This window comes from Dermochelys coriacea, chromosome 17 (genome assembly GCF_009764565.3).
Source record: "Dermochelys coriacea isolate rDerCor1 chromosome 17, rDerCor1.pri.v4, whole genome shotgun sequence".
Taxonomy (NCBI): domain Eukaryota; kingdom Metazoa; phylum Chordata; order Testudines; family Dermochelyidae; genus Dermochelys; species Dermochelys coriacea.
This window is the reverse complement of record NC_050084.1, coordinates 80,032-107,506: the sequence shown is the minus strand read 5'-3', so window position 1 is coordinate 107,506 and position 27,475 is coordinate 80,032. Positions and strand designations below refer to the sequence as shown.

The 27,475-nt window shown below is 44.0% G+C and overlaps 1 protein-coding gene across 4 annotated transcripts in view; it reads right to left on the bottom strand.

The window, feature by feature from the left end:
* Positions 1 to 27,475, bottom strand: part of YWHAE (tyrosine 3-monooxygenase/tryptophan 5-monooxygenase activation protein epsilon) — a 57,537-nt gene that overhangs the window by 16,674 nt on the left and 13,388 nt on the right. For 3 of the 4 annotated variants that reach the window (XM_038375462.2, XM_043499340.1, XM_043499339.1), the window contains 4 exons: positions 21,679 to 21,878; positions 7,253 to 7,359; positions 4,962 to 5,168; positions 1,403 to 1,539 (listed from right to left, as the gene is read on the bottom strand). In XM_038375462.2, coding sequence (XP_038231390.1) covers positions 1,403 to 1,539; positions 4,962 to 5,168; positions 7,253 to 7,359; positions 21,679 to 21,878 — 651 coding nt within the window. Of the gene's footprint in view, positions 1 to 1,402; positions 1,540 to 4,961; positions 5,169 to 7,252; positions 7,360 to 21,678; positions 21,879 to 22,074; positions 22,198 to 27,475 lie in introns of those variants that run through there. The other variant, XM_043499341.1, reaches the window with a different exon arrangement.

Genomic DNA, 27,475 nt, shown 5'->3' with positions numbered 1-27,475 from the left:
TGATTTTCTTTTTTGCTGGTTCGAGTTCTGTAGTTTCCACATCTTTTAAGACGTCTGAAAGCATGCTCCACACGTCATCAGTCTCAAATTTTGGAAGGCACTTCAGATTCTTAAATTTCTGGTCAAGTGCTGTACCTATCTTTAGAAATCTCACATTCGTACCTTCTTTGCATTTCGTCAAATCTGCAATGAATGTGTTCTTAAAAACAAAGATGTGCTGGGTCATCATCCAAGACTACTATAAATATGAAATCTATGGCAGAATGTGGGTAAAACAGAGCAGGAGACGTACAGAATTCTCCCCCAAGGAGTTCAGTTGCAAATTTAAACATTTTTTTAAATGAGCCTCATCAGCATGGAAGCATGTCCTCTGGAACAATGGCCGAAGCATGAAGAGGCACATGAATCTTTAGTGCATCTGGCATGTAAATATCTTGCAATGCCAGCTACAACAGTTTTACACTGTTTTGTTTTTGAGTGTTATGTCAAAAAACTACATTTGTAATCTGCACTTTCACTACAAAGAGATTGCACTACAGTACTTTTATGAGGTGAATTGAAAAATACTCTTTTATCTATCATTTTTACGGTGCAAATATTTGTAATAAAAATATAAAGTGAGCACTGTACACTTCGTATTGTGTTGTAATTGAAATCAATATTTGCAAATATAGAAAACATCTAAAAATATTTAAATAAATGGTATTCCATTAACAGCGCAATTAATTGCAATTTTTTTTTTAATTGCTTGACAGCCCTAGTAGTAACATTTACTCATTCCTCCATGAACAAAGTCATTCACTATGAATCAAAAGGACTATGGAGATATTAACGCTGATCTGCAGAGGGAAAATAGGAGGCTTGTGTTTGGGGGGTTTTTTTGGTTTGTTTTTTTAAAACTAGTGTAGAGAAACCCTGAATAATGGTGATAGTAGGGAACCTAAGGGGGAAAGGAAAGAAGATAAGAAAGACTAGCAGGAAGACCAATTAGAAATTCAGGTCTATAGATTATGGACAACTTTAAAGATGACAAGCACCAAGGAAATTAAACCTGATTAAATGAAAAAAACTTCTGTCTGCAAAAGGGTTATTGCTGAGACCAAATATTTTAATTTAATAGGGAGAAAACCTCTCTTAAGGATTCAACATATCCCTTCAATTGAGGGCTAAGAAAAACTCCCAATGTACACTAGTTTCATCTCCATGAAGTCATCCAACATAAGAAGGGAAGATAGAAATTTACTATGGTCAGTTGTAAAAAAAAAAAAAAAAAACAGTCAAAGAAGTGCACAAGTCCAAATCCACCCCACACCTACATGCTTGCAGGTACCCTTTAGCTTAAACTTGAATTTTTTTGGGAGATAAAGGGTGGAGCAGCATTTTACAGCAGAAGTCTACTTACCATCACCCTGCATATCTGAAGTCCATAGTGTCAGGTTATCACGTAACAACTGCATGATAAGCGTAGAGTCTTTATAACTTTCTTCACTCAGTGTATCCAGTTCTGCAATAGCATCATCAAAAGCTGCTTTTGCCAACCTACAAATATTAATCAGATTAATATACAAGATGTCATAAAACAAACACCTATAAAGGTATCCAGCTTAACTTGTTTATTGAACAAACAAGATTTTTTAAATTCAGTTAACGAGACCACACCTACAGCTTTTAGGTAAAATTTTCAAAAGCACCTAAATACTTAACAGCTTACATCCCATTGACTTTCAAAGTCACTTGGATGCTATGTCACAGGGTGACACTGGGCCTTTAATAAAGCGAGAGCCAATGCTCCTATGCCTCATCAGCTAACTCCAATTGAGCTTAAAAGAGGGTACCTGGGACTTAGAGAGAAGAGACCAAGTCAGTGAGGGCTCACTTAAGATCACCCACTGAGTCAACTGGGAAAGGGACAGGTGAGCTGCCAGAGCCAGAAGACTATGTGGTTCCCTGGAGAAGACTCAAGGCAGGCGAGAGCAAGAGAGATTTGTTGGTTAGCATCCCTGATCCAGGGCTGGATGCCAGACAGCGGCAGAGGGAGGTGCTTGCTGGCTCTAAGTCAGAGAGCCAAAGGCAAGGGCTGAAGACAGGGGAGCAGCAGAGAAGCATACCAGCTGATGTTTCCAGACCAGAAAGCTGGATACAGGGGAACAATGAGAGGGCCAGGGGAGTGAGGGATGCTCCAAGGTAAAGATGAGCTTTCAGCGAAGAGTTTGTGGGCATTCCCACTGATAAGAGTGGGGTGGCACTCTAGCTGGAAGGGCTGAGGCGGCTGTCCTGGCAGAGGAGAACTGACAAAGAGTCCAGGTGTGGCTGAAGACACTGGTGTATGATATACGTCACACTGAGGGACAAGGCATCTTGGGATTTTAGTGACTACTTGCACTGTGATGACAAATGGACTATGGGGTGGGATGTTCTGGACCATTTGTACAATGTTTTTTTATCATAAACTGGTTCCAAGGAGGGCTGTTTGAGCAGGACAGCATGAAAAGAGTTACTAGGGATTCTGAAAGGGGAATGGAGGCAGGCACACAGATTGTGCCATGGCCTGCCACAGGAGGGTGCTCCAGCTGGGGCTACCCTCTTATACACTAGATCCTGCTGTATATTGAAAATAAAAATTCACTGCTTTATTAGTAAACTTGAAAATAGATTTAATGGCCTTTAATTAAAAACTGTAATTGCTTTAATTTAGGGCTGTCAATTAAATCAGTTAACTCATTCAATTAACAAAAAAATTAATCCGCTGATTTTTTTTAATGGCACTGTTAAATACCAATTGAAATTAAATATTTTTGGATGTTTTTCTATATATTTTCAAATATACCAATTTCAATTACAACACAAAATATGAAGTGTACACTGCTCACTATATTTTTTTATTACAAATATTTGCACTGTAAAAACAGAATTTTTCAGTTCACCTCATACAATTACTGTAGTGCCATCTCGATCATGAAAGTGCAATTTACAAATGTAGATTTGAGTTACATAACTGCACTCAAAAACAAAAACAATCTAAAACTTTAGAGTCTACAAGTCCACTCAGTCCTACTTGTTCAGCCAATCGTTAAAACAAGTTTGTTTACATTTATGGAAGATAATGCTGCCCACTTATTTGCATTGTCACCAGAAAGTGAGAAAAGGCGTTTGCATGGGACTTTAGTAGCCCACATTGCAAGTAGGGATGTAAATACTGTTTAAAAAAGTTAACGACTGAAACAATTAAAAAATTACATTTAAACGGTTAACCGATTAAAGGGCCGGCCAGGCTGTCGCAGCACTGGCCAGGCTGCACTGCTCTGGCCGGGCGGTGCAGCTGGGGCCTCGCTGGCTGGCACGGGGCTACTGAGACCGGCCAGCCCAGAGGTTAATGTCCTCTAGGTAAACCAGTAGACTAATGCTTACTGGTTAACATTTTACATCCCTAATTGCAAGGTATTTACATGCCAGCTATGCTAAACATTTGTATGCCCCTTCATGCTTCAGCCACCATTCTAGAGGACATGCTTCCATGCTGATGAGGCTCATTAAAAAAAATGCGTTAATTAAATTTGTGACTGATCTCTGGGGGGGAGTGGGGGGGAAAGGCGCATTGTACTTCTCTGGCTCTATTTTACCTGCATTCTGCCATATATTTCATGTTATTGTAGTCTCAGATGACGACCCAGCACACGTTCATTTTAAGACTACTTTTGCTGCAGATTTGACAAAACACAAAGAAGGTACCAATGTGAGATTTCTAAATAAAGCTACAGCAGTCAACTCAAGATTTAAGACTCTGAAGTGCCTTCCAAAATCTGAGAGGGATGAGGTGTGGAGCAGATCATGCTTTCAGAAGTCTTAAAAGAGCAACACTGATGAGAAAATTACAGAACCTGAACACCCTCCCCCCCCCCCCCCCCACACACAAAGAGACTCAACCTTCTGCTGGTGGGATCTGACTCAGATAATGAAAATGAACATGTGTCAGTCTGCACTGCTTTGGATTGTTAGCAAGCAAAACCCATCATCAGCATGGACAGATGTCCTCTGGAATGGTGGTTGAAGCATCAAGGGACATGTGAATCATTAGTGCATCTGGCATGTAAATATCTTCCAACACCAGCTACAACAGTGGCATGTGAATAGTTGTACTCATTTTCAGGTGACATTGTGAACAAGAAGCAGGCAGCATTATCTTCTACAAATGTAAACAAACTTGTTTGAGTGATTGGCTGAACCAAAAATAGGATTGAGTGGACTTGTAGGCTCTAAAGTTTTATACTGTTTTATTTTTGAATGCAGTTATTTTTTGTACATAATTCTGCATTTCTAAGTTCAACTTTCACAATAAAGAGATTATACTACAGTACTTGTATTAGGTGAACTGAAAAATACTATTTATTTTGTTTTTTACAGTGCAAATATTTGCAATAAAAATATAAAGTGAGCACTGTACACTTTGTATTGTTATAATTTAAATCAATATATTTGAAAATGTTGAACACATCTAAAAATATTTAAAAATAGAATACCATTTATTTAACAGCGTGATTAATCGAGATTAATTTTTTTAATTGCTTGACAGCCCTACTTGAAGTATTCATCCCTGAAAAGTTAAGTTCATATTTTTACAAATTAGTTAACCACTCTCTGCTTTGTCACTTTTGTGTTTCTCCCAAATAATCTCCTCCCAAATAAATGAATTAATCTGTACTCCTTGAATGCGCGCCAACTCCTGAATGAATTAAAAGATGCACACGATAGAGCCCTAACACTGGGTGAAGTTTCAGGGCTTCTCTTCTGTGCCTATGTGGTTAATTTATTAGAAAGTTTTTCAACTTATATACAGCAGAAAACAAGGAAACCCACCATATTGCTCAAAAGGCGCAGATATTCAAATTTGCAAGCTATATGTGCTACCACTGTAGCTGATTTTATATTTAAGAAACCTTCCAATCTCCTCAGACATTACTTACCTGCAGGCACGGTCAGGGGAATTAAGAATTTCATAGTAAAATACAGAGAAGTTGAGAGCAAGACCTAAGCGGATGGGATGTGTTGGCGGAAGTTCTGTCATTGCAATATCACTAGCTGCTTTATAAGCCACCAGGCTATTCTCTGCAGCCTCCTTCCTGTCATTTCCTGTGGCAAACTCAGCTAGGTACCTGTGGTAGTCCCCTTTCCTGAAAGAGTAAAGAGCAGAGATTCAGGATTCCTTGATTTCACATTAATTGTTGGGGGATGGGGGGGAAGACAGTTAATGTTGATAATTGTACATCAATAAATTGGTACGTGATTTTTAAGAACGCAAGACAATCAGCCATGGAAGACAGTGTGAATAAGGAAGTCCTGTGTCCCTTTTTGAAGTAACTAAAACCATAGTACTCCTATAAAAAACTGCTACCCAGTTACTTGCAGAGTATCTATGACTGAATGAGTTTCATTGACGTTCCCAAGTTACTGAGACAATTTTCCAGTCCAGAAAGAAGAATTCCACCATTAGAAGCCATCCTGGACCTTTTTACAAGTACCAGGAAATGCCTGAGAACATGAAATGGAGACTCACCCACTGGTCAATATCACTCAGAGGCCTGATCTACACTGTGTGATGTAGTTAGGTCTACCTAACCCCCACTGTAGATGCAACTAGATCAATGAAAAATTCTTTTGTTGATCTAGCTACCACTTCTCCAGTGAATGGATTTACTAGAGCAATGGAAAAATCCTCCCATCACTTTAGCAGAAGTCTACACTGTAGTGCTCAATTCCTTCTCGGTGCTGGATAAACATACAGGTGTCCATGCTGACATTAGCTACCTCTGATGTCATGAATGTTCTAGTCTATCTACATATTCTATTAGGAGTGGATGGGTCTGCCCTTAGGTGGTTTCATTCCTCAAGCTCAGAGGGTAGTAGGAGGCACCGCTCTTCTGTCCCTAGGGCTTTTACTTTGTCATACTTACTAGTCAACATAAAGTAGGCCATTAGGAGGGCAAGTAAAGAGATCAGGCTTAAAGGTCCTTCACAATATGCTAAAAGAAAAGGAGTACTTGTGGCACCTTAGAGACTAACAAATTTATTAGAGCGTAAGCTTTCGTGAGCTACAGCTCACTCCCCTCTGTTTTTTCCACTAAATGCATCTGATGGAGTGAGCTGTAGCTCACGAAAGCTTATGCTCTAATAAATTTGTTAGTCTCTAAGGTGCCACAAGTACTCCTTTTCTTTTTGCGAATACAGACTAACACGGCTGCTACTCTGAAACCTGTCACAATATGCTGATGACACTCTTATCTAGTTCCATCTCATTCAGTTCAGATTACCTCAGATACATATGTAACATCATATGGAATACTGAGTATTCCAGACAGTCCATGAAGATATATGAAAACTAGAAGTATAAACACAAATAAATAAAAAAACAAATAATGAAATTTGCTAATTTTTGCAATCCACCTAAGCTTGCAGCAAGCCGCCTCCACCCCAGAAGTACACCTCAGAAAGGCTATGTGGATGGGTAAAAAGAAAATGTAAAGTTATTAAAATTCATATAAAAACTAAGTGAAAGTTTACAACAATTAAATTACTTACAACTATAATAAAAGAAACACCACACAATTCAACATATCTATATTTAAAGGTAACAAAGAATTGCCTGGTATTATGTAGTATTTAAGAAAAAAAGTACATCATAATTAGCAACTATCATGATGGGTATGGACAAGGGGCTGAACTTAAGTTAGATATGCAATTTTAATGTTTGCATTCCTTAATTTAAATATTTAGGTATGTTCAATTAACCTAGTTTTTATGTATTATACACAGTTTACACAGAAAGCACTGAATGGTTCAGGGCATTGCTAATGGGGGTAAATACAGCCTATCACTTATTCAAGACCAATTACCAGTGTATAGTAATTAAAATTTGTTTCCACTTGAGTGCTGTTTGGTGGTCTTAATACAGTTTATCTAGTTGGCAGGCATCCACGAGAAAGTGTACCCTCACAATCAGTCACTGAACCTCTTGTTGGTGTTCAAAACAAGGACTAACCGGACACAATGACCAAACCATCATCTTATTTCTTGAAGTAAGCAAAGTGGTAGGACAGAGTGGAGAGGACTACATTTCCACAATACAGCAGTACCTATTCCATGGCTGTAAAATTTTAATTTCCATGGCTGTTAATCTGGCACCAGTACCGAATTCACATTTCAATATTTTATGCAAACTATAAGGATGGCACTTGCCCAAAGCCCACAAGTCACCTACATTTTATAATAGAAAACCTTGGACTCGCCCGTGTTAGCTGCTGGAATGAGGTGTTTGTCCAGTACATCCAGAATGTCACAACAGATTAACTTCAGCTCAGTCTCAACCTGGGGGAGAGAGAAGGAGAAGGGGGGAAAAAAGCAAAGATTAACAAAGATGATTTAATAGTATAAAGAGAAACAAGAAATATTCAATCCCAAATGCTGAAAATAGGAAGAATAATCCAGTTTAGATAGGAACTAGCGTTTGTGTACAAGAGTCCAACTTCTTTTGGACAGTATTAAAAAGACCATAGCTTCACCAAACAGTCAAAATCAAAAAAGAGGGGAAAAGATGATGCAGAAGTTCCTAACTACAGCAAAGACATTTTCCCAATATACTGTATCTTATTTTTCAGTTTTTAAAACTACCTCGGGGCCGGTCTTCTCTGGGCACAGGTACAGATTTTAAAAGTTATAAATATTAACTAGATTCAGGGAGACTCATCTCACAATGCAGTAGTTCTTAACCAGGAATCCAGGGCCCCCTGGGGGGGCCGCAAGCAGGTTTCAGAGGATCCGCAAAGCAGGATTGGCATTAGACTTGCTGGGGCCCAGAGCAGAAAGCTGAAGCCCCACCACTTGGGGTTGAAGCTCAGAGGCCCGAGCCCCTCCACTCGGGGCTGAAGCTGAAGCCTAAGCAATTTAGCTTCATGGGGCCCCCTGTGGCATGGGACTCTGGGCAGTCATCCTGCTTGCTGCCCGCTAAAGCTGGTCTTTGCTTTTATATGCAGAAAAACAGTTGTTGTGGCACAAGGGGGCCGTGGAGTTTAACAGGACGTTGCAGGCCCCCAGAAAGAAAAAGATTGAGAATCCCTGACATAACGAACAGCAAATAGGCAGTTAGAAGCCTGAACTTTGACAATACTAGACCAAGGCAGGAAGTAAATTCAGAGTCAAGGCGCCTGCCACCAACACTAAGATGTTCAAATCTACAGATTACTTTGAGAGAATCAGCAGAATTCAACTTTTCACAATGTGACAAAGTTCCTCCTCTGCCTTGGTGGGTCTTGCGCTTATTGGCGGATTTGCTTGCCTCGGACATTCACGGCAGCCCTCAGTTTGGCCACTTTTGCTAGTGGCTCAAACTTGCCGTTCACTTAACTAATCTCATCACTGGCCAGCATGGGGAAAAGGAAGGAGAACAATCCCCACAGTCTCTGCTGGTCCACCTAGTGGGTCGGGGGACAGGCCGGGACCTTCCCCTCTGGTGGGGCCCACAGTCCAGGTCAACTCTTCCTGTATCCAACAGGGAATTGGGAGGAACCCAAGCCCGCCTTCTACTCTGGGTTCCAGCCAATGGCCCTGTGGATCACAGCTGTCTACAGTTTCATGTAACACCTGTGTGACAGCTACAACTCCCTGGGCTACTTCCCCATGGCCTCCTCCCAACACCTTCTGTATCCTCACTACAGAAGGCTAATATATCTGCCTTTATCACACTCCTGTAGCCATCTGGCCCGACCCTGTCACAACAGGTACATGAGGGAAGAGATGGTAGCAGGTAGCTGTACCCACATCATACATGCAAAAAAGTCTTTATAATGTGATTACATAAAAGGCTGCAAAAATGATGTATTACCTGTAATTCTGTCTCTCTGAAAATATTTTGCAAGATCTAGACTGGTCTTAGCTTGCTTTTGCAAGACTGGCACAACTTCCCTAGCTCTTCACTTTTTTTTTTTTTTTTTTTTTTTTTTTTAAAAACCACACACACTGGCAAATAACTAATGATGGATAGCAAAGCCAGCTACCCTACTGGTCATCTCATGGCACCCTTTCAGGTTATAAACACCTCCATCAAAGCATTCCATAAATTTCTACTGATTCTTGGAGCTTTGCCTTATAAAGAAAAGCCAACTGAAGATGAACAAGATAAAAAAATATGCCAAAGGGCAGAACCAGATGCTAGAGAAAAACAAAGCCAAAAAAGGTAACCTGTGAAGCATGTGAATCTTGAGACATTCCAAAAGAAAAGAGTAAACAGTCAGCACTAACAAAGCTAAGACCAGCAGTGAGAAGAACACAAGCTGCCAAAAGTTATCGTATTTAAACTAAATTATTCAAATGCAATAGTTACAAGACAGTCTTATGACCACACCATCTACAATTCTCCTGAATTAGAACACATCTGAAAGGCATTTCCTTTGTGATTATATACAATCACATTACAAACATCACAAAGCAAAGACTATTCTCTTTATTTTGTGATGTATTTATTGGGCCTATCGCAGGGCTGGGTGGCCTTGCAATATGATTTCACTCCTGGGGGGAATTCTGCACCACTGCGTAATGCAGAATTTTGCAGAAATTAATGTTGTACGTGCAGAATTTCCTCCCCCCCACCCCCAGAAATGGGCTGCAGTGCTGTTAGCCACCACTAGGGTCCACTGAAACTGGCAGAGCCCAGATTGCACATAGAAAAGACTGCCTGGGGGGAAGAGGAGGGAGATAGAGAGTTCCTGGCAGCTGCAGTTCCCAGTATGCCCTGAGGGAAGGAGAGGGCAGCACACAGGGAACTCCGTACAAGCCTGGGACCGAACGACAGGCTGTTTCTCCCTCTTGATACCTGGGGGAAAGAAGGGCAGAGAAACAGGAACTAGGCTGGTTGTCATAAGGATCTCTAACTCTCTACTCCTGGGGGAATGTGTGTGTCTCTGTATTGTTACAGATACAACTGCCGACAGGTATTTTGAAATAAAATTACCAGAATAATTGAAACTGGTGTGATTATAAAGTGTTATTTTGACAAATAAAATTTGCAGAATTTTAAAATAGTGTGCAGAATTTAATTTTTTGGTGCTGAATGTCTCCAGGAGTAATGATTTGAAGATTATACAGCCTAGCTTTGTCAAAGTCCAAGAAGGAAAGTAAATTCTAAAAGCTAGGGAATCCTTCCAGACTCCAGCCTACTTTGAGCCCTGTGCTGCTTATACCACAAGAGCCTTTTTTTTTTTTGCTGAAGCAGCTCAAGTATGAGCAAAATAAAGGAAGTATTGGTTGCAAATCTGATGGTAGAACACAATTTAGGTGAAAGCGATCATGGAATGTTAGTTTCATAATTCTAAGGAAAGGATGGAGGTAAGAGCAGCAGAACAGGGACAATGGACTTAAATAATGGTTACCTACCTTTCGTAACTTATTCTTTGAGATGTGTTGCTCATGTCCATTCCATTCTAGGTGTGCACGCCCACGTACACAGTTGGAGACTTACTTTAGCAGTATCCGTAGAGCTGGCTGTGGCACCCTCTAGAGTGCCGTGCTCATGCAGCAATATATCAGGTGCCAGCCCTCTCGATTCCTTCTTGCCAGCAACTCTGACAGAGGGATAGGAAATAGAATGGACATGAGCAACCTCTCAAAAGAGAACAGCTACCTTCCTTTCATAACTATTCTCTTCGAGTGCTTGCTCATGTCGATTCCATTCTAGGCGACCTCATAAGCAGTATCTATGGAGGTGGGCTTGGAGTTCACCATTTGGTGGCTTGCAGTACTGCTCTACCAAAGCCAGCATCGTCCTGGGCCTGCTGGGTAAGAACAGTGGGCTGTGAAGGTATGGACCGACTACCAGGTGACCACCATACAGATGTCCAGAATAGGCAGTCGGTCCAAAAAGGCTGCCAAAGAAGCCTGTGTCCTGGTAGAGTGGACGGTGACTATCACCAGTGGTGGCACCTTTGTCTGCATTCTCTTTTGCTATGATCTAGCAATGATCCAGGAGGAAATTCTCTGAATGGAAACAGGTTGACCTTTCATCCTGTCGGCCACAGCAACGAATTCAGTCAACCTACGGAATGGCTTGGTCCTTTCCATATAGATGGCCAGAGCCCTCCTGACATCCAAGGCATGTAACCTGCACTCCTCCTCTGACTTACGAGACTTCAGAAAGATGACCAGTAAGTAAATGTCTTGGCTCAAATAAAACTGAGAGACTACCTTAGGAAGGAAAACCAGTCTTAGCTGCACCGTGTCCTTGTAGAAGACTGCGTAAGTGGTTCTGAAATGAGTGCCCAAATCTCAGATACCCAGCAGGCCGACACCACTACAACCAGGAATGCGACTTTCCAGAAGAGGAGGAGAAGGCGAGAGCAGGAAGCCAGAGGTTCGAAAGGGGGGGGGGGCGCGAAAGGGGGCAAGGAGAGAGAGACGGACAAGCCACAAGAGCACCAGATTTGAGTCCCATAGAGGGACAGGAACCTTGATGTGCGGGTAGAAACGCTCCAGGTCCTTAAGGAATCTGGCTACGATATCCTGGAGAGAAAGCCAACCTGCCTTTGAGTAGTGGGTGGAAGGCCGAGATGGCCGCTAGACAGACCTTGGTGGATGAGTGACAACCCCTGAAGTTTGAGTTGCAGGAGGTAGTCTAGAATGAGCAGCAATGGGGCTCTCTCAGAACAGACCCCCTTATTCGCCATCCAGCAAGTGAATCACTTCCATTTGGCCAGGTAGGTGGCTCTGGTGGAGGGCTTTCCACTGTCCAACAGGACTTGTTGGACCTTGGACAAACGCTGCCGTACTTGCACATTTAGTCTCACACAGCAGCCAAGCTGTCAGATGAAGTGCCACCAGGTTTGGGTGCAGGCAACTGCCATGGTTCCGGGACAACAGGTCCACCCTGAGTGGCATCCGGAACTGGGTTGCCACCGAGAGATCCTGCAGACTGCTGAACCAGTGTTGGTGCAGCCATGCAAGCGCTATGATGACCACCTTCACCCTGTCCTGCTTGATCTTCATGAGGACACCGGGTAGCAATGACACCAGAGGGAAGGCATACATCAGAGCCCTCAACCACAGGAGCAGGAAGGCGCCCGACAGGGATCCCGTCCCTGCCCTGGAATGAGAAGATGTGGCATTTCCTGTTCTGCCTGGACAAGAAGATAGATAGAACTGATCAACTTAGGGTGAAGGGTAGAACCCTGCAAATCCGCAGGTATCCGCTTTATATCCATGGACCATTTCTGCAGATACCAGCGCGGATGTGGATACAAATTTTGCGCATCACAGATCGGATGCGGATACACTGGACTCCAGTGGGGTTGTGTGCGCCTCAGAGCCTCAGTCCAGGGTAGAATCCTGCAAATTCACAAATATCTGCAAAAATCATTTGTGGATCACAGCTCTGATGTGGATATATATTTATCTACTCGCACAGGGCTCTAGTGAAGGGACCACTCGTGGCAAGACAAGAATGTCCTGTGAGGCGGTCCGTCCAAAGCAGCCACAAGATAGATGTTGAAATCCCAGAGCACTTCTTGACAGAAGGCGGATGACCTGGCTCCCCTGCCATCTGTTGATATAGAAGACCGTGGCGGATGCCACGGATGCACAATCTCCCCTCTGTTTTTTCCACCAAATGCATTCGATGAAGTAAGCTGTAGCTCACGAAAGCTTATGCTCTAAGAAATTTGTTAGTCTCTAAGGTGCCACAAGTACTCCTTTTCTTTTTACTGTAAGGAGAGTGATCACTTAAGATAAGCCACCACCAGCAGCGGGGGGGGGGGGGGGGAGGAGGAAAACCTTTCATGGTGACAAGCAGGTGGGCTAATTCCAGCAGTTAACAAGAATATCTGAGGAACAGTGGGGGGTGGGGTTGGGGGGAGAAATACCATGGGGAAATAGTTTTACTTTGTGTAATGACTCATCCATTCCCAGTCTCTATTCAAGCCTAAATTAATTGTATCCAGTTTGCAAATTAATTCCAATTCAGCAGTCTCTCGTTGGAGTCTGTTTTTGAAGCTTTTTTGTTGAAGGATAGCCACTCTTAGGTCTGTAATCGAGTGACCAGAGAGAGATTGAAGTGTTCTCCAACTGGTTTTTGAATGTTATAATTCTTGACGTCTGATTTGTGTCCATTCATTCTTTTACGTAGAGACTGTCCAGTTTGGCCAATGTACATGGCAGAGGGGCATTGCTGGCACATGATGGCATATATCACATTGGTAGATGCGCAGGTGAACGAGCCTCTGATAGTGTGGCTGATGTGATTAGGCCCTATGATGGTATCCCCTGAATAGATATGTGGACAGAGTTGGCAACGGGCTTTGTTGCAAGGATAGGTTCCCTTTTGTTATTTTGCAGCGACCAATCATGACTGAACCAACGGCCTTGAGTACTGAGATTGCCCAAGTGGGCTCCCCAACCCAGGTCCGAAGTGTTGGTGACAAGAGTCACTGATGAGATTGAGGTCATGAAGGGGACTCCCTCCAGCACCAACACCAGTCTCCCCATTAGGTAAGGGACAACAGTACACTGTCCAGAATCCTGATCACCCTCTCCATACTGCATCGGCTGGGGACATAGACCGACGCCAGCCATGCCTGTAGGGGCCTGAGGCGGAGCCGTGCGTGCCAGACCATGTAAGTGCATGCTGCCATGTGGCCCAACAGTCTCAGGCACATGTGGGCGGTGGTGAGCAAGTGGGCATGCAGAGACTAGATGAGATCCACTATTGCTCAGAACAGAGTCTTGGGGAGGAAGGCTCTGGCTCGAATAGAGTCGAGTACCACCCCAATGAATTCCATACATTGCACTGGTGTAAGGGTTGACTACTTGTTATTAGGCCCAGGTCATGTCAGGTGGAACAGAACAGATTAAAATGCCTCTGCACCTGATAGGAAGACTGGCCCCTTAACCACCAGTTGTTGAGGTACGGGTAGATTTGGACCCCCTGACATTGCAGGTAAGTGGCCACTGACACTATACACTTGGGGAACATTCTCAGGGCCGATGAGAGACCAAAGGGCATTGCCGTGAACTGGAAATGGCGCCGGCCCAATGTGAAATAGAGGAAAAGCCAGTGCCCCAGGAATATGGAAGTATGCATCCTTTAAAATCGAGGGCGATGTATCAGTCTCCCAGATCCAGGGAGACCATTCAAAAAGTTGAAGTTTTGTGAGACTTGTTGAGGTGATGCAGATCTAGGATAGGTCTGAAGTCCCCTTTTGCCTTTAAAATGAGGAATGGGGGGGGGGGGGGGAGAGTAAAATCCTCTTCCTTCCAGGTCTTGCAGAACCTCTTCCACTACCCCTAGGTTCAGGAGGTTTCTGACCTCCTGAATGAGGAGTTGCTCGTGAGAAGGGTCCCTGAAGAGGGACGGGGAAGGGGGATGGAAGGGTTGGTTGGCTACAAAATGCAGAGTATAGCCCAATGAGACTGTGTTGAGCACTCAGCGGTCCAAGGTGATATGGGACCAGACCGACTGGAGAGGATGAAGGCGGTTGAGGCCGACAGGGAACTGCTCAGGAGCAGTAATAGGGTGTCGTCCTTAGGTGCACCTCAAAATGCCTGCTTTTGGCTGCCTTGGTCACTGGAAGGACCTGGCTGGGCAGGTGGATGAGATGACTGGTGGCATCACTTAAAACTGGTGTTGCAGTACTGGGGTCCTTGGCTGTGGTGAAGGGAAACAACATATGTGGTCCAGGGATGTTCCACTGCCTTTAGGGGCGGTCCCATCACCAGCTTGGTCGTCTGAGCTGGTATCTTGTCAGGATCCACCATGTGGCCAGGTGCCAGTGGGCCTAATTGTTCTTTAGCTGCCAGCCCCCACCTCAGGCACAGACAGCCCTGCAATGGGCTGGAATTTCCTACTGTTCCCTGGAGTTGGGTCCCTGGCTGGGCTAGGGGGTTCAACCACAGTGGTACCCCCGAGAGTCTTCATTGCAGGTACAAGGCCTAGCTCAAGTCCTTTGCCCGAAGTTTCCTTGTGTGATGCCTGCAGACCAGACTTCAGTACTGGCGAGGGGGAATCGTGCTGGGTGTAACCTGGTGCCGGCGATGCACTGCATGCCGACACCAAAAGTCCTGTGTATGGAGTCTGAGCACGAGGGCTCCAATGCAGGGCGCAGAGCAGCCTCCATGAGGAGGGCCGTTAGTCAAATGTCCTGCTCTGAGTCAGTGGACAAGTTTTTGCAGATCTGGCACTTGTCTTTTCGATGGGACTCCCCCAGGAACTTCAGACAACTCTCGAGAGGGTCACTGATACGCATCGGCCAGCCCCACTAAGAACGCTGCTTAAAGCCTGGGGAGCAGGCATGGGTTAAAGCCCTGGGGAGCAGAGCATGCCCCACTCCAGGATTAACTACTACTAAAACACTTAACAGCTAACCAATCACTGACTTAACAACAAGGAGAACAATCAGAACAGTGAAGAACCACTAATGCTCTGGCTAAGCAAGACCAGGCACTCCAACCAACCATCACAGGCAGTAAGAAGGAACTGAGAGGGCATAGGGCCAGGGTTGCCCGATATACTGCCGCATAAGCATAGCACTCCAGAGGATGCCACAGCGGGCCCTACAGATACTGCTAAGGCAAATGTCTCCGACAACTGTACACATGGGCACGCACACCTAGAATGGAATCGACATGATTCCAGGTTTAGATTGGATATTAGGAAAAACTTTTTCACTAAGAGGGTGGTGAAACACTGGAATACGTTACCTAGGGAGGTGGTAGAATCTCCTTCCTTAGAGGTTTTTAAGGTCAGGCTTGACAAAGCCCTGGCTAGGATGATTTAACTGGGACTTGGTCCTGCTTTGAGCAGGGGGTTGGACTAGATGACCTTCTGGGGTCCCTTCCAACCCTGATATTCTATGATTCTATGATTCTATGAGCAAGCACTCGAAGAAGAGATGTTAACTCAGAACTCGTACGCAAGGTCCTACGGGAAGAAAAAAAATAAGGAAAATAGGAGTTCAGGAAAGCTGGCAGTTTCTCAAAGACAGTAAAAAGATTCAATAGCAAAGACAGGAAGAACTGTAATAAGGACCCAATATGGCTCCATCAAGAGCTCTGTAATACCTTGAAACTCAAAGGAATCTTACAAAAAGTGGAAACATGGACAAATTGTTAAAGATGAATACTACAGAGTAATGGCAAGCATGAAGGGACAAAATCAGAAAGACTAAGGCACAGGAGGAGTTTCACCTACCAAAAATAAAGGGACGTGCAGGCTTCTGTGAGCAGTAAATACCACAACATCTGAAGAGACTTCTAGAAGACAGACAATATGGATAGTGGGCGATCAGCTGTAGTGACCTGCACAGGATGTGCCATATTTGTCTCTCCCCCAGAGGATAGAAGCAACTTCTTCTGTATGAAGTGCAAGCTGGTCTCCATATTGGAAGATATGGTTAAAGGACTAGAGACCCAAGTACCAACCCTGCATTGAATCATAGAATCATAGCATATCAGGGTTGGAAGGGATCTCAGGAGGTCTTCTAGTCCAACCCCCTGCTCAAAGCAGGGCCAACACCAACTAAATCATCCCAGCCAAGGCTTTGTCAAGCCTGATCTTAAAAACCTCTACTGAAGTAGATTCCACCACCTCCCTAGGTAACCCGTTCCAGTGCTTCACCACCCTCCTTGAGACCATTATTTCTTGTTCTGTAATCTGGTACCACTGAGAACAGTCTAGATCAGTGCTACTCAAAGTGGTGGTCCATGGACTGGTGCCGGTCCGCGAGCCATCAGCTGCCTGTCTGCGTGCACACTGGAAAAAAAATTGCCAGTCCCCAACATCAGATAGCTTGAGAAGCACTGGTCTAGATCCATCCTCTTTGGAACCCCCTTTCAGGTAGTTGAAAGCAGCTATCAAATCCCCCCTCAATCTTCTCTTCTGCAGACTAAATAATCCCAGTTCCCTCAGCCTCCCCTCATAAGTCATGTGCTCCAGCCCCCTAATCATTTTTGTTGCCCTCCACTGGACTCTTTCCAATTTTTCCCACATCCTTCTTGTGGTGTGGGGCTCAAAACTGGACGTAGTACTCCAGATGAGACCTCACCAATTCTGAATAGAGGGGAACGATCACGTCCCTCCATCTGCTGGCAATGCTCCTACTTATATAGCCCAAAATGTTGTTAGCCTTCTTGGCAACAAGGGCACACTGTCAACTCATATCTAGCCTCTCGTCCACTGTAACCCCTAGGTCCTTGCATCAGAGAAAATTAAGATTTTCTGGATAGAAGTCAGCATTTGGTACTGCAGGCACAGGGTGCTGAAGAATCAGAGAAGGCAGTGCAGAACGGAGAAGAAATTAGGCAGCATGTGACCTTCAGAAGAAGGAAGAGGAGAACCCATGCTCCAGTGCAGATAGAGGCAAGAAACAGTTTTAAGGCTCTCTGCACAGGTACTATGGTAGAGAATGATTTGGAAGAGTCATCTGAGGGAAGGGATCAGAAGGAGACCCCATCAACCGAAAGGCATGGGAAGCATTGTCCTAGGGATGGGGGTTCCATGACCACCCCTCCCAAGAAGAGGAGATGGGACAGGAAGGAAGGGAGAACTGAACTGCAGGGGGTATCCTAGTCCTACTATGCATAGCACCTAGCAGTCTGAGGTGATACGGGCCCACATCCAATAAAAGTGGGATAACCGGTCCACGAAAACTGGGGAGGGGGGGATCCAGACACTGTCCTGATACAACATCCTTGGGTGTACCCTCAAAATGCACGCTCAGATCCAGCCAAATGTCTGGTGTGGCCAGCCCCAAGGGCAGACAAGGACTGGGGAGGCAGCCTTCTCTTATAGCTCATACCCCGCCTCTTACTGTAATCCTGCCTTGACTGAGGCTAGTAGAAACAGAGCAATGGCTGGGGTTTAAAAGTGCTTCTTTGATGGGGCTAGGGTGTATAATCCTAGGGACTTTAGGGTGGATCCTTTAAGCTGTGGAGCTTGAGTCTGTCTGCTCTGAAAAGAGATGCGCTCTTGAAAGGGAGGCCCTGGATAGTCTGCTGCACTTCATATGGAAGGCCTGAGGCCTGCAGCCATGGGCTTCTCCTCACGAGCTTCTCCTTCCAAAGCCACAGTTTGTGCAGCAGAGTCCATCACAACCAATGCTGCTTGCAGGTACACTTTTGCCACTGCTCTGGCCTCCTCAACTAGAGCAGAGAACTCTGCACTAGATTCCTGCAGCAGGAATGCCTTGAACTTAGTCATTGTGCCCCAGGAATTAAAGTCATAGTGGCTCAGGAGCATCCGTTAGTTAGTGATTTGAAGTTGGAGCCCCCCCACCCCCCCAGTGCAGTAGATCTTTCTGCCAAAAAGATACAGCTTATTGGCATCCTTGGCCTTGGGGGTAGATCCTTGCTGTCTCTGCCTCTCTTGTTCGTTTGCCACTGACCGCACTAGCAACCCTGGAGAAGGATGGGTGTATAAGTATTCAAACTCCTTGGGGGGGGGGGGGGGGTGACAAAATATCTTTTCTCCACCCCTCTTTGCAGTAGGTTCTAAGGATGCTGGAGTCTGCCACAGTGCCTTAACGAGTTCTAGAATGGCACCATTCAGAGGCAAAGCCACTCGCGATGGTCCCAAAGGGGCCAAGATGTAAACCAGGGCACGGGAGGCTTCCAAGATTTCCTCCACCTGGATCCCCAGGTTTTGGGCTACTTTCCTGAGGAGCTCCTGCGGTGCCCTTTAATCATCCTGAGCAGGCGCAAATGAAGTCCCCACTACCACCCCATAAGGAGGATGTTAGGACAGGTACAGGGCCCTGTTCCTGTCCTTCCGCAGCTGAAGGATCCCACAGTACCAGGTCCTGAAGTTCAGTGCCAGGCTTGGTACCGGATCCTGACTCCCGTACCAAAGGAATTGGTGGGGGAGCTGTATGCTCCAACACAATGGAGTAAGATCTCCTTGACTGAGACCCTTGGACCAGAAGAAGGCCCAGGGATTCCAGAAAGGCCACTGCACCAGTTTTTGCCACTGTGCTGGTCAGGCCATTGGTCAGAACTCTTGGCCCATATCAGCTGTCAGGTATCAGCGGTCAGACTAGTCTGAGCTCCTGTGGGAGGTGCAAGTTTCCGCGTCACAGTCTGACTGCGAGGAGTCGCCCAAGAACATGCCAAGAGGTAGGCAACAGGTGCGGTGTCATCACTGCCGGTTTTCCCTGCCTTGTGGGGCCTCGGTGCCATAGTCATTCATCTCTGGTGCCTGTTCATGCCTGGTGTGGGATGGCAGCACAAGAGGCATAGTAGCTCCCTTGCTGCCTTGAACACCTCTGGTGTAGATGGAAGCACCAGGGCTGCAGTCCAATGGCTCTCCCTCGGAGAAGAGTCCAACAGTACTGACCCTTTCCTTGACCGGAATCAATGGTATTAGGCTGACAGCTGTTGAGCCCAAGTGGCCTGACACAGGCCTCATTCTGCCAGCTTCCTGTGACCAGCGGGTCTCTGAGTTAGGGAGCACTCCATCTGTTTCTTTGCTTCTTCCTCCACACCGGAAACTGAGATCTGTGCAGCGTGTCCTGGTGCGGCGGAGACCGCCTCTCTATTGGAAATCCCTATTGGTGCAGAGTGTCCTGGGACGTGAAATCCTTCCTCAGTGCTGAAGAATCTGAGCTACTCTGCCTCTCTCTCAGAAGCCAATGCACTTCTCACCAGATTAGAGATGTGCAGTGTCAAGTCAGCATGACTTGGCTCTGAGGGCAGATGGAGAGCCACCTCCATAAGGAGGAATTTGAATCTCTAGTCTGTGTCCTTTTTGGTATGGAGTTTGAACCCCTTACAAATCCTGCAGTGCTCCCAGAGGTGGGACTCCCCCAAGCACCTAAAGCAAGCAGGGTCACTATATGGGCACGATTCCAGGGGGCACCAGAGCTGACCCAACGGATTCCATAGAGGGGAAAAACTTTCTGATGGCAGTACACGGAGCACATGCGCACACCACTACATTGGAATGGACATGAACAAAGGATGCAAAGAACAAAGTTATGATCATGTCTCTCCTCTCATCCCCACATAACCAGATATTGAGTTCTGGTGGGCACGCAGAACATGCAAGCGCATGTACAAGTGCTCTAGTCCCATCTGTTTTAGACATCCCTTGGGAGGTGACAGCAAGACCCATGCTAAGTACTTCTCAGATCAATCAATATAGCATACATCACTGTTTGTAACCCAGAATGTGCCAAGAAATTTAACTATTGCCAGTGTTCCCCTGTATGTTTCCTGACCATCCAGTTACTGAATCAGGCCAAAACATGCCTACAGTGAACACTTTACAATAATCAAGCATAGAAAGGCACTTCCAAATCAAAGATTTTATCACAAGGTAAGTAGGCAAGATCAGCACTATAACCCTGACCTAGTTTACCTCACAGTAAAATAAGTGTCTTGTCTCCCCTATGCTTTTCCTGCAGAAAAACTAACATGTTTTAGTTATCCCATGGTGAAAACACACCCTTTGCGGGGGAGGGTGTGTGTTAGTGACAACATAGTATTTGATTATATGTTCAACTGTCTACCAAAAGTTTGTGGCATGCCAAAAAATAAAGTATGCAGCATAAAATAGAATGCAATACCAAAATCATAAAGAACATTGCATCGATTGTATTAATTTTCATGCTTCCTTGAAAAAGCCTTTTTTTTAAATTTACCTGAACCTGCTACAGAATTTCACTGTGTCACACCAACATGTTACAAAATTTAGAAGGCACTTCCATATAATTTGGGTCCCATTATTACCAATTACATGATGCTATGCCATCAACAGCTCCAAATATATGCCGGACAAAATGGCATGCTGTGGAACCTCACATGCAATTGTCCTCAAAGTAGATGAGCCTAGTACTATTGTCTAGGACCTTTCAGAAATCAGAGTCACCCAAGAGTGGCCCTGTCAATTCATAAGCTGCATAGCAGACAACTACAGTATCAAAGAATGTCTCATTAATCCCAGCAGAAGTTCAAATACCACAACTGACAACTTCCGCTGTACAAGGACTAAAACCAAAATGACTGGAAACAGACCTGATCAAACCAGCACCTTGCCTTTCCTTGTGTTGCAATGCCAAATTATTAAACTGGCCAACATTTCCCAGCTGGTAGTCAATAAGTTATCCCACTAAGTCTAAAGCTCTTCCAAGAGTCACAGACTGAAATTCATGCAAAAACACTTTCTCCCAGAGAAGAAAATTCAATTTCAGAGACAAGAGCATCCTTAAAACAACTGTATCTATGAAATAGACTGGAAAATTCACAGAGGAAAAAAAACCCACTTCACTGTCACCTGGTGCAAATCAACTGGATTAGCAAGTCATCACAGTTCTGCTTTGTTTCCAGAACACAAACTGAAACAGATCCACAATTTGGAACACAACTTTTGACAAGAGCACTCTAAACAGTCTATTCTTCTGCTTCTGTCACATTACCCATATATCAACAATTTGGAGGAGGAAGAAGGATCACAATATTGATGGAGGAAGACAACCTACATTTGATTAAAACAACAGTAAAATGTTTTTGTCAGCCAAGTATTCCCCCTGAGAACCCACTGGAATTCAACAATGTTTCATTAGCCCCAAGGCCAGACAGTCAGAAATGGTACATTTTGCCTTAGCAGAAGAAAATTTTAAAATGACATATACAATCATCTCGCTAACTAGATCTTACCATTTGCCGATATTCCCGAATCATTTTTAGTTTATCTTCTCCACCTTTGTTTTCTTCTTTCTGTTCGATGCTGCTGATTATTCTCCATGAAGCTCTTCTAGCTCCAATCACGTTTTTATATGCCACAGATAGAAGGTTTCTTTCTTCCACTGTCAACTCCACATCCATTCCAGCCACTTTTTTCATTGATTCAACCATTTCTAGGAGGAAAAGGTTACTGATTAGGCATATTAAACAGTTTCCCCACAGACTTCTGAATTGCTTATTTACTTTATTCCTTCTCAAAACAGACTTTTAAGCCATTCAGTAAAAGATTAAATTTTCAGAATTATGCACTGATCTTCATTTTCAACAAACTGGGCTCAGTCCTACCCTTCATCGCCTGTGATTCCTCATCTTTCAGAGGACAGGTGACAACTTAGAAAAACAACTCAAAAAATATTAGACAAATTCCCACATCAACATTAAACCACGAAAATCTTCTGGGTAGGGATCAGGTCCACCTCTTTGTACAGTGCCATGATCCTCATTGGTGCCTGAGCACTCGTTCAATATTAAAATGAATTAAAACATTCTCTTATAATGTTAAAGCCTCAAAATCAAACCCTCAAGAGCTAGGACATGCCAAAACTAAGTTTGTCTGTGCAACCATACTCTTCCTCCTCGTATGTATTAGGATACATGTTTTATTACAGGATCACATACTATTTTTTCCACAGAATGCCTACCTCATTCAGTGCATGGGATGGCAGTGTCCATTGAAGAGCTAGCTACTCAATATTTCTTTGTAGCCTTGCCATTCATTGTATGGTTCCATGCTTTACTTACTGAACACCATTTAAACCCTACACAGAATACAATACAGAAATATAGATTTTCCTATGATGCTCATTTTGGAGTGTGAATGACTTAAAAATATGTGAATTTATCTTTACAACACCCCTTAGACAAGAGAGTATTATCCCAATTTTACAGATGAGTATCCAAGAGAAGGCTGAAGTTGTCAAGCATCCACTAATTTTGGTTGCCCAACTTGAGACATCTAGTGCCTTGTTATTTTTGAACAACTTCCAATTTCTGCAATGGTTCTCATATTTATTTGATTGGGACCGCCTTCTTTGTGTCTGTAGTAGTTTACACCACCAACTGCCAGTACGTATACCAGCACCCAGCTCTGAAGGAGCGCTGAGCCAGCAGCAGCACAGAAGGGTGGCAAAGTGATATTGGTCAATATCAATTTTTGCAGCAGATTTAGCCCCATACTGCCATTCTTACTTCTGCCACCTTCTGTTGCCACCTCGGGGCTGACACCTGGAGCCCTGCTGCCTTCTAGCGAGGGAGGGAACCCAAGCCCAGGTGGCAGTGCTCCAGCTGTCCCCTTTATCCCAACCTCACAGGTGTGCACGTCCCATCCGCATGAGCCCCAGACACGCAGGGCGGAACCCAGAGCTCTTTTTTTAAGAAGTAGACCATTCATGCTTCCCTTCGGAGACCCGCCCCATCGTTTGAAAACAGCTGATATACAGAGACCTCAGCCTGCTTAATACCATAGTACACATACCATTAAAATCCTTTAAACCTTTTATTTAAAAAAATAAATAGTTAAAGCATTTAAAACAGCATTAAATAAGGCTCTCATTTTAACAATATCCCTTGTTCCCTCTCCTTTTAGCTGGAGAGCGTTTTTAGAAGGAAAACCCCGTTTTACAGTCTTAGGCTATTTCTACACATCACACCTTAAACAGCGCAGCTGTGCCACTGCAGCCACACCATTGTAAGTTGCGTGGTGCGGCTGCACTTTAACACCAACAAAATAAAACCAGCCCAACGAGGGGCGGTTTGTCGATGGGAGCATGGCTCCAGACAATGAAGCACTATCCACATCAATGCTTTTCATCACTAAAGCTTGTGTCATTCAGGTGGGTGTTTTTTCACATCCGTGAGCAACAAAAGTGCCAGGGTAGACATAGCCTTAGATAGTAGCAAAGATGGTAATAACTGTCCTTTTGTGGAGCAGAGATGAGCTGGAGTTGCTGCTATTTTTAAAGTCCAATCCCATTTCATCTCAGGTCATGTTGGGGCTTCAGCTGGTAGTGGGTAACAAAGTCATCTGGATCCCTCTCTGGTCCATCCTGATCAGATCACCATTTAGGATTAGGACAAAAAAAGTTCAAGGTCCTAGGAGATGGTGGAGGTGGCAGCCATGATGAAGCTCACTTCAGTAGTCTTCATCTGTTCCTCTCCATTCTGCCTTTCCCCAAAAAAGCTCTCTCTTTAAGAGCCCAACAAGGAAGTGATGGATAGAATAGCCCATCCCCTCATTATTTTGTCCATCCATTAGGTCTAATATCTGACACCAATTTTGGTCAATTAATTTTTGGTTCCACATATTTGTTTTTTTTACCAAATAGGATTTCAACATAATCCTTGAATTTTATCAACATGGCCTTTTTCTCTGAACCAATTTGTTTTTCTTGCACCCGTTTACAACATGCATTGTTGAAAGCAACAAAACATTTTCCATCAATATTTATTACAGGTTATTGTAACAACTTATAAACTTGCACATAATTTTTACAATTGATCTTACAATTAGGGTACATTTGTAGGCTCAAATATAACAGGTTCCACAAACGGCCTCATTCACTACATAACCCTGATTCGTTCCCTGAGCACCATCCATCCTGTGCACTTAATGAGAAAGGATTCTGTGGAAAAACAGAATGTAATCATAAATTAACTACTGCACCACACACACCACAACACTTATGCACAAGAGGGCCAAATTAAGGTTGCACAGAAATTTAATTCTTACATTTCCTAGCTTTTGATTGCTTGACTTTGCAATCAAAGATCTTTTAATTCAGGGGGGAGTTTTAAATGTAATTTCTTGCTTTAAAAAAACCCCACAAATTCCATCACATAGAACCATACTCCTTTCCATGCAGGTCTATATCAAGGTTGGTACCTTTAGAGCCACAGTCCAGACAGTTAACAGGGTAACGATGGTTATGTCTACACTGCAATTAGACACCTGCCACTGGCCTGTACAGACTCAGGACTGCAGGGCTTGGGCTAAGGGGCTGTTTAATTGCAGTGTAGGTTCAGGCTGAGCCACCTCACAGGGTCCTAAAGCCCAGGCTCTAGCCCAAACCTGAACATCTTCACCACAATTAAAGCATCCCCTTAGCCAGGTGCTACAGGCCAGCCATGGGTGTCTATCTGCAGCATAAATATAACCTAACAGGAGGATAAGACACTTAGCAGTGAAACCCAATGGCAATCTGCCAACAGCAGAGGACTGTTGGGACTCAAGAGTCCTGGGTTCTAAATCTAGATTCTGCAGGGAAGCATGTTCTAGTGGCTAGGTTTCTGCTGTCTCCTGCAGATGTCCCTCTCCCCATCTGCCTGATCCCCAGCCTCTTCCATCCTGTCTCCATATCCCTGCTCCCACTGCCGCCGCCGCCACCACCACCACCAGCCTGCCCCAGTGCTAACCTCCCCACCGTACCTCTCTATAATCAAGCAAGTCAGACTACCTACTCATTCTCCATGCTAACCGGTCACCAGCTAGGGGAGCACAAACCATAGCAGCGTATCTCCTTGCTGTCAGTTACCAGAGTGGCTTACTGCTGCCAGGAGCAGCAATTTTAGGAACCAGGCCTTTGCAGCCCCAAGCTGGAACATGCTCAGTTGCTCTGCAAGGATGATCCAGTCTGCATGCAGAAATTATGTTGGTATGGCACATGCTCAGTGGAGAAAGAATCCTTGGAGACTGATGCTGCCAGTCCCTAAAAAAAACCTCTACTAAGGATATATGCACTGAGATTTTCAGAGGCTTATAATTTAACCAAATTTGGGCAGATTTTCACCTGGATAGCAAAGGCATTTTCCTAGCAGTAAGGTGACCTCCCTAGTCAAACTTCAAATCCCTACTTGAAAGCATGGAGGGACTAGTGCTTTTTAACTAAACCTTTGTAAGAATTTAACATGGGGGGGGTCACAGAAAAATATACTGTTTTTCCTTTCTCAGAAATAGCTTAACCATTTTGTTGAAACTTCATCTAGTATGAAAGATTTTGGTCCAAAGAGCTGAAGTTGAGCAAATTATAAGCAACTAAAAACAGGGTCTTTCAAACAAACATTTTACAACCTTAACTAGTGGCAGTACTACCAAACTATGATTAGAATATGTATTTTTTGTAGCTTGTGCGATAGGTTCTATAAATTTTGCTTTTGATTAAAGAATGGCTTTAACTCTGACCAAACAATTGATTTCTAAACTTGTAAAAAAAAAAAAAGGCACCTTAAAATATTTCTATGTTCACTTCTAGGTAGAATAATCTAATATGCCCTTGTACTTCTGACCAGTACAGGTACATATCAACTAAGCAAGGCATTCTGCCTTCCAGAACACTGGGTCCTGTGGACAGAGAACGTGACTGGGGTTCTGCTCTGCCATAAACAGCTCTGCCATAAACTTGCTGTGTGATCTTGGGCAAAGTTAACCAACATTGTTGCATCTCAGTTTCCTTATCTGTAAAATGGAAATGCTACTTTACAGCTCATAAGTGTGATGAAACTTAATTTTTAAAATATGGCTTTTAAGATCCTCAGATGGAAGGAACTAGAGAAATGTGAAGTATACATAAGTGAAACTGTTTCGCAACCTTAGCTAGTGCACATACCTGCGACAGTTGTGGGGCTCCCTTGCTTTACAACACTTCAGCCAATTTAACAATAAGATTTGTCAGCTGTTCACTGATAGTATTGTCATCGATTTTCTGCACTTTATCATCACATATTGATACTGACAATCAAGCCTGCTATCCCGAGGCTAGATCAGCATCAACTTGGTTCTGTCCTAGCAGGTTTTCTTCAGAGTCTTGGGGGGCCAAAAGAAACTAACAAAGGCATATAGGAGAGCTCCTTCCTCCAATTCAAAAGAATGGCATTCAATTCACAATTCAGGTCTGTCTGTTCTTGAGCATGACCCCAAATTTGCCAGTTGTGAGAAATAAGATTATGGCCAGAGTTGATCCCACATGACGAACAACTGATGTGCCACTAAAGGTTTTATTAGCTACTAACCTTAACCTCATACTTTTCCAATGGGAGCAACTATAATGCTTTTTAGCACAGTTAGGTGAAAAGTGAATAGGGTCTTAACATTGAACCTGTCCCATAAACTGTCTCCCAACATACAGATTAATAATCCTCTCCCTATCTGTCCAGTTAATAAGAATCTGCACAGAAAGCCAAGAGGTGTTAAAGCATGTGCCATTATAAGCATATCCTCATTTCATTATTTCCAGGACCCATCCATATGAAGAAATGACATGTCATACCAAAATAAGTTGGGACTAATTAAACAGAAAACTGGTTTTATCAGTCCTGCTGCAGGTTCTCTTACCTTCAAATCTGTTGCCTAGATGCAGCTCTGCCTGATACTGAGACTGCTAAAGGGACTTATGACATTTTGTTCTGATAGAGGAGAGACGGATTTCAGAGTGTGCTTCTGTGAGTAACTGCTATAAAAAAAAAAAAAAACCTTTACTCTGTTTTCAGTTTCCTCAGGAACTCATCCATCTTTGAATTAAAGAGGCCTGAAAACCCTTGAAAGGGAGATCAAAAACCTTTGCATGGGCCATGAAGGACAAATTCAAATTCCTAAGCCAAATGGGTCTTCATAAAAGCCATGGCGAAAGCATAAGAAGCTTGGTACAGTTTGGTCCTTCATAAGATTCAAGGCATATGCTGGGGGCACCACCTCCTAACCTACTCCAAGAGGGGTTCA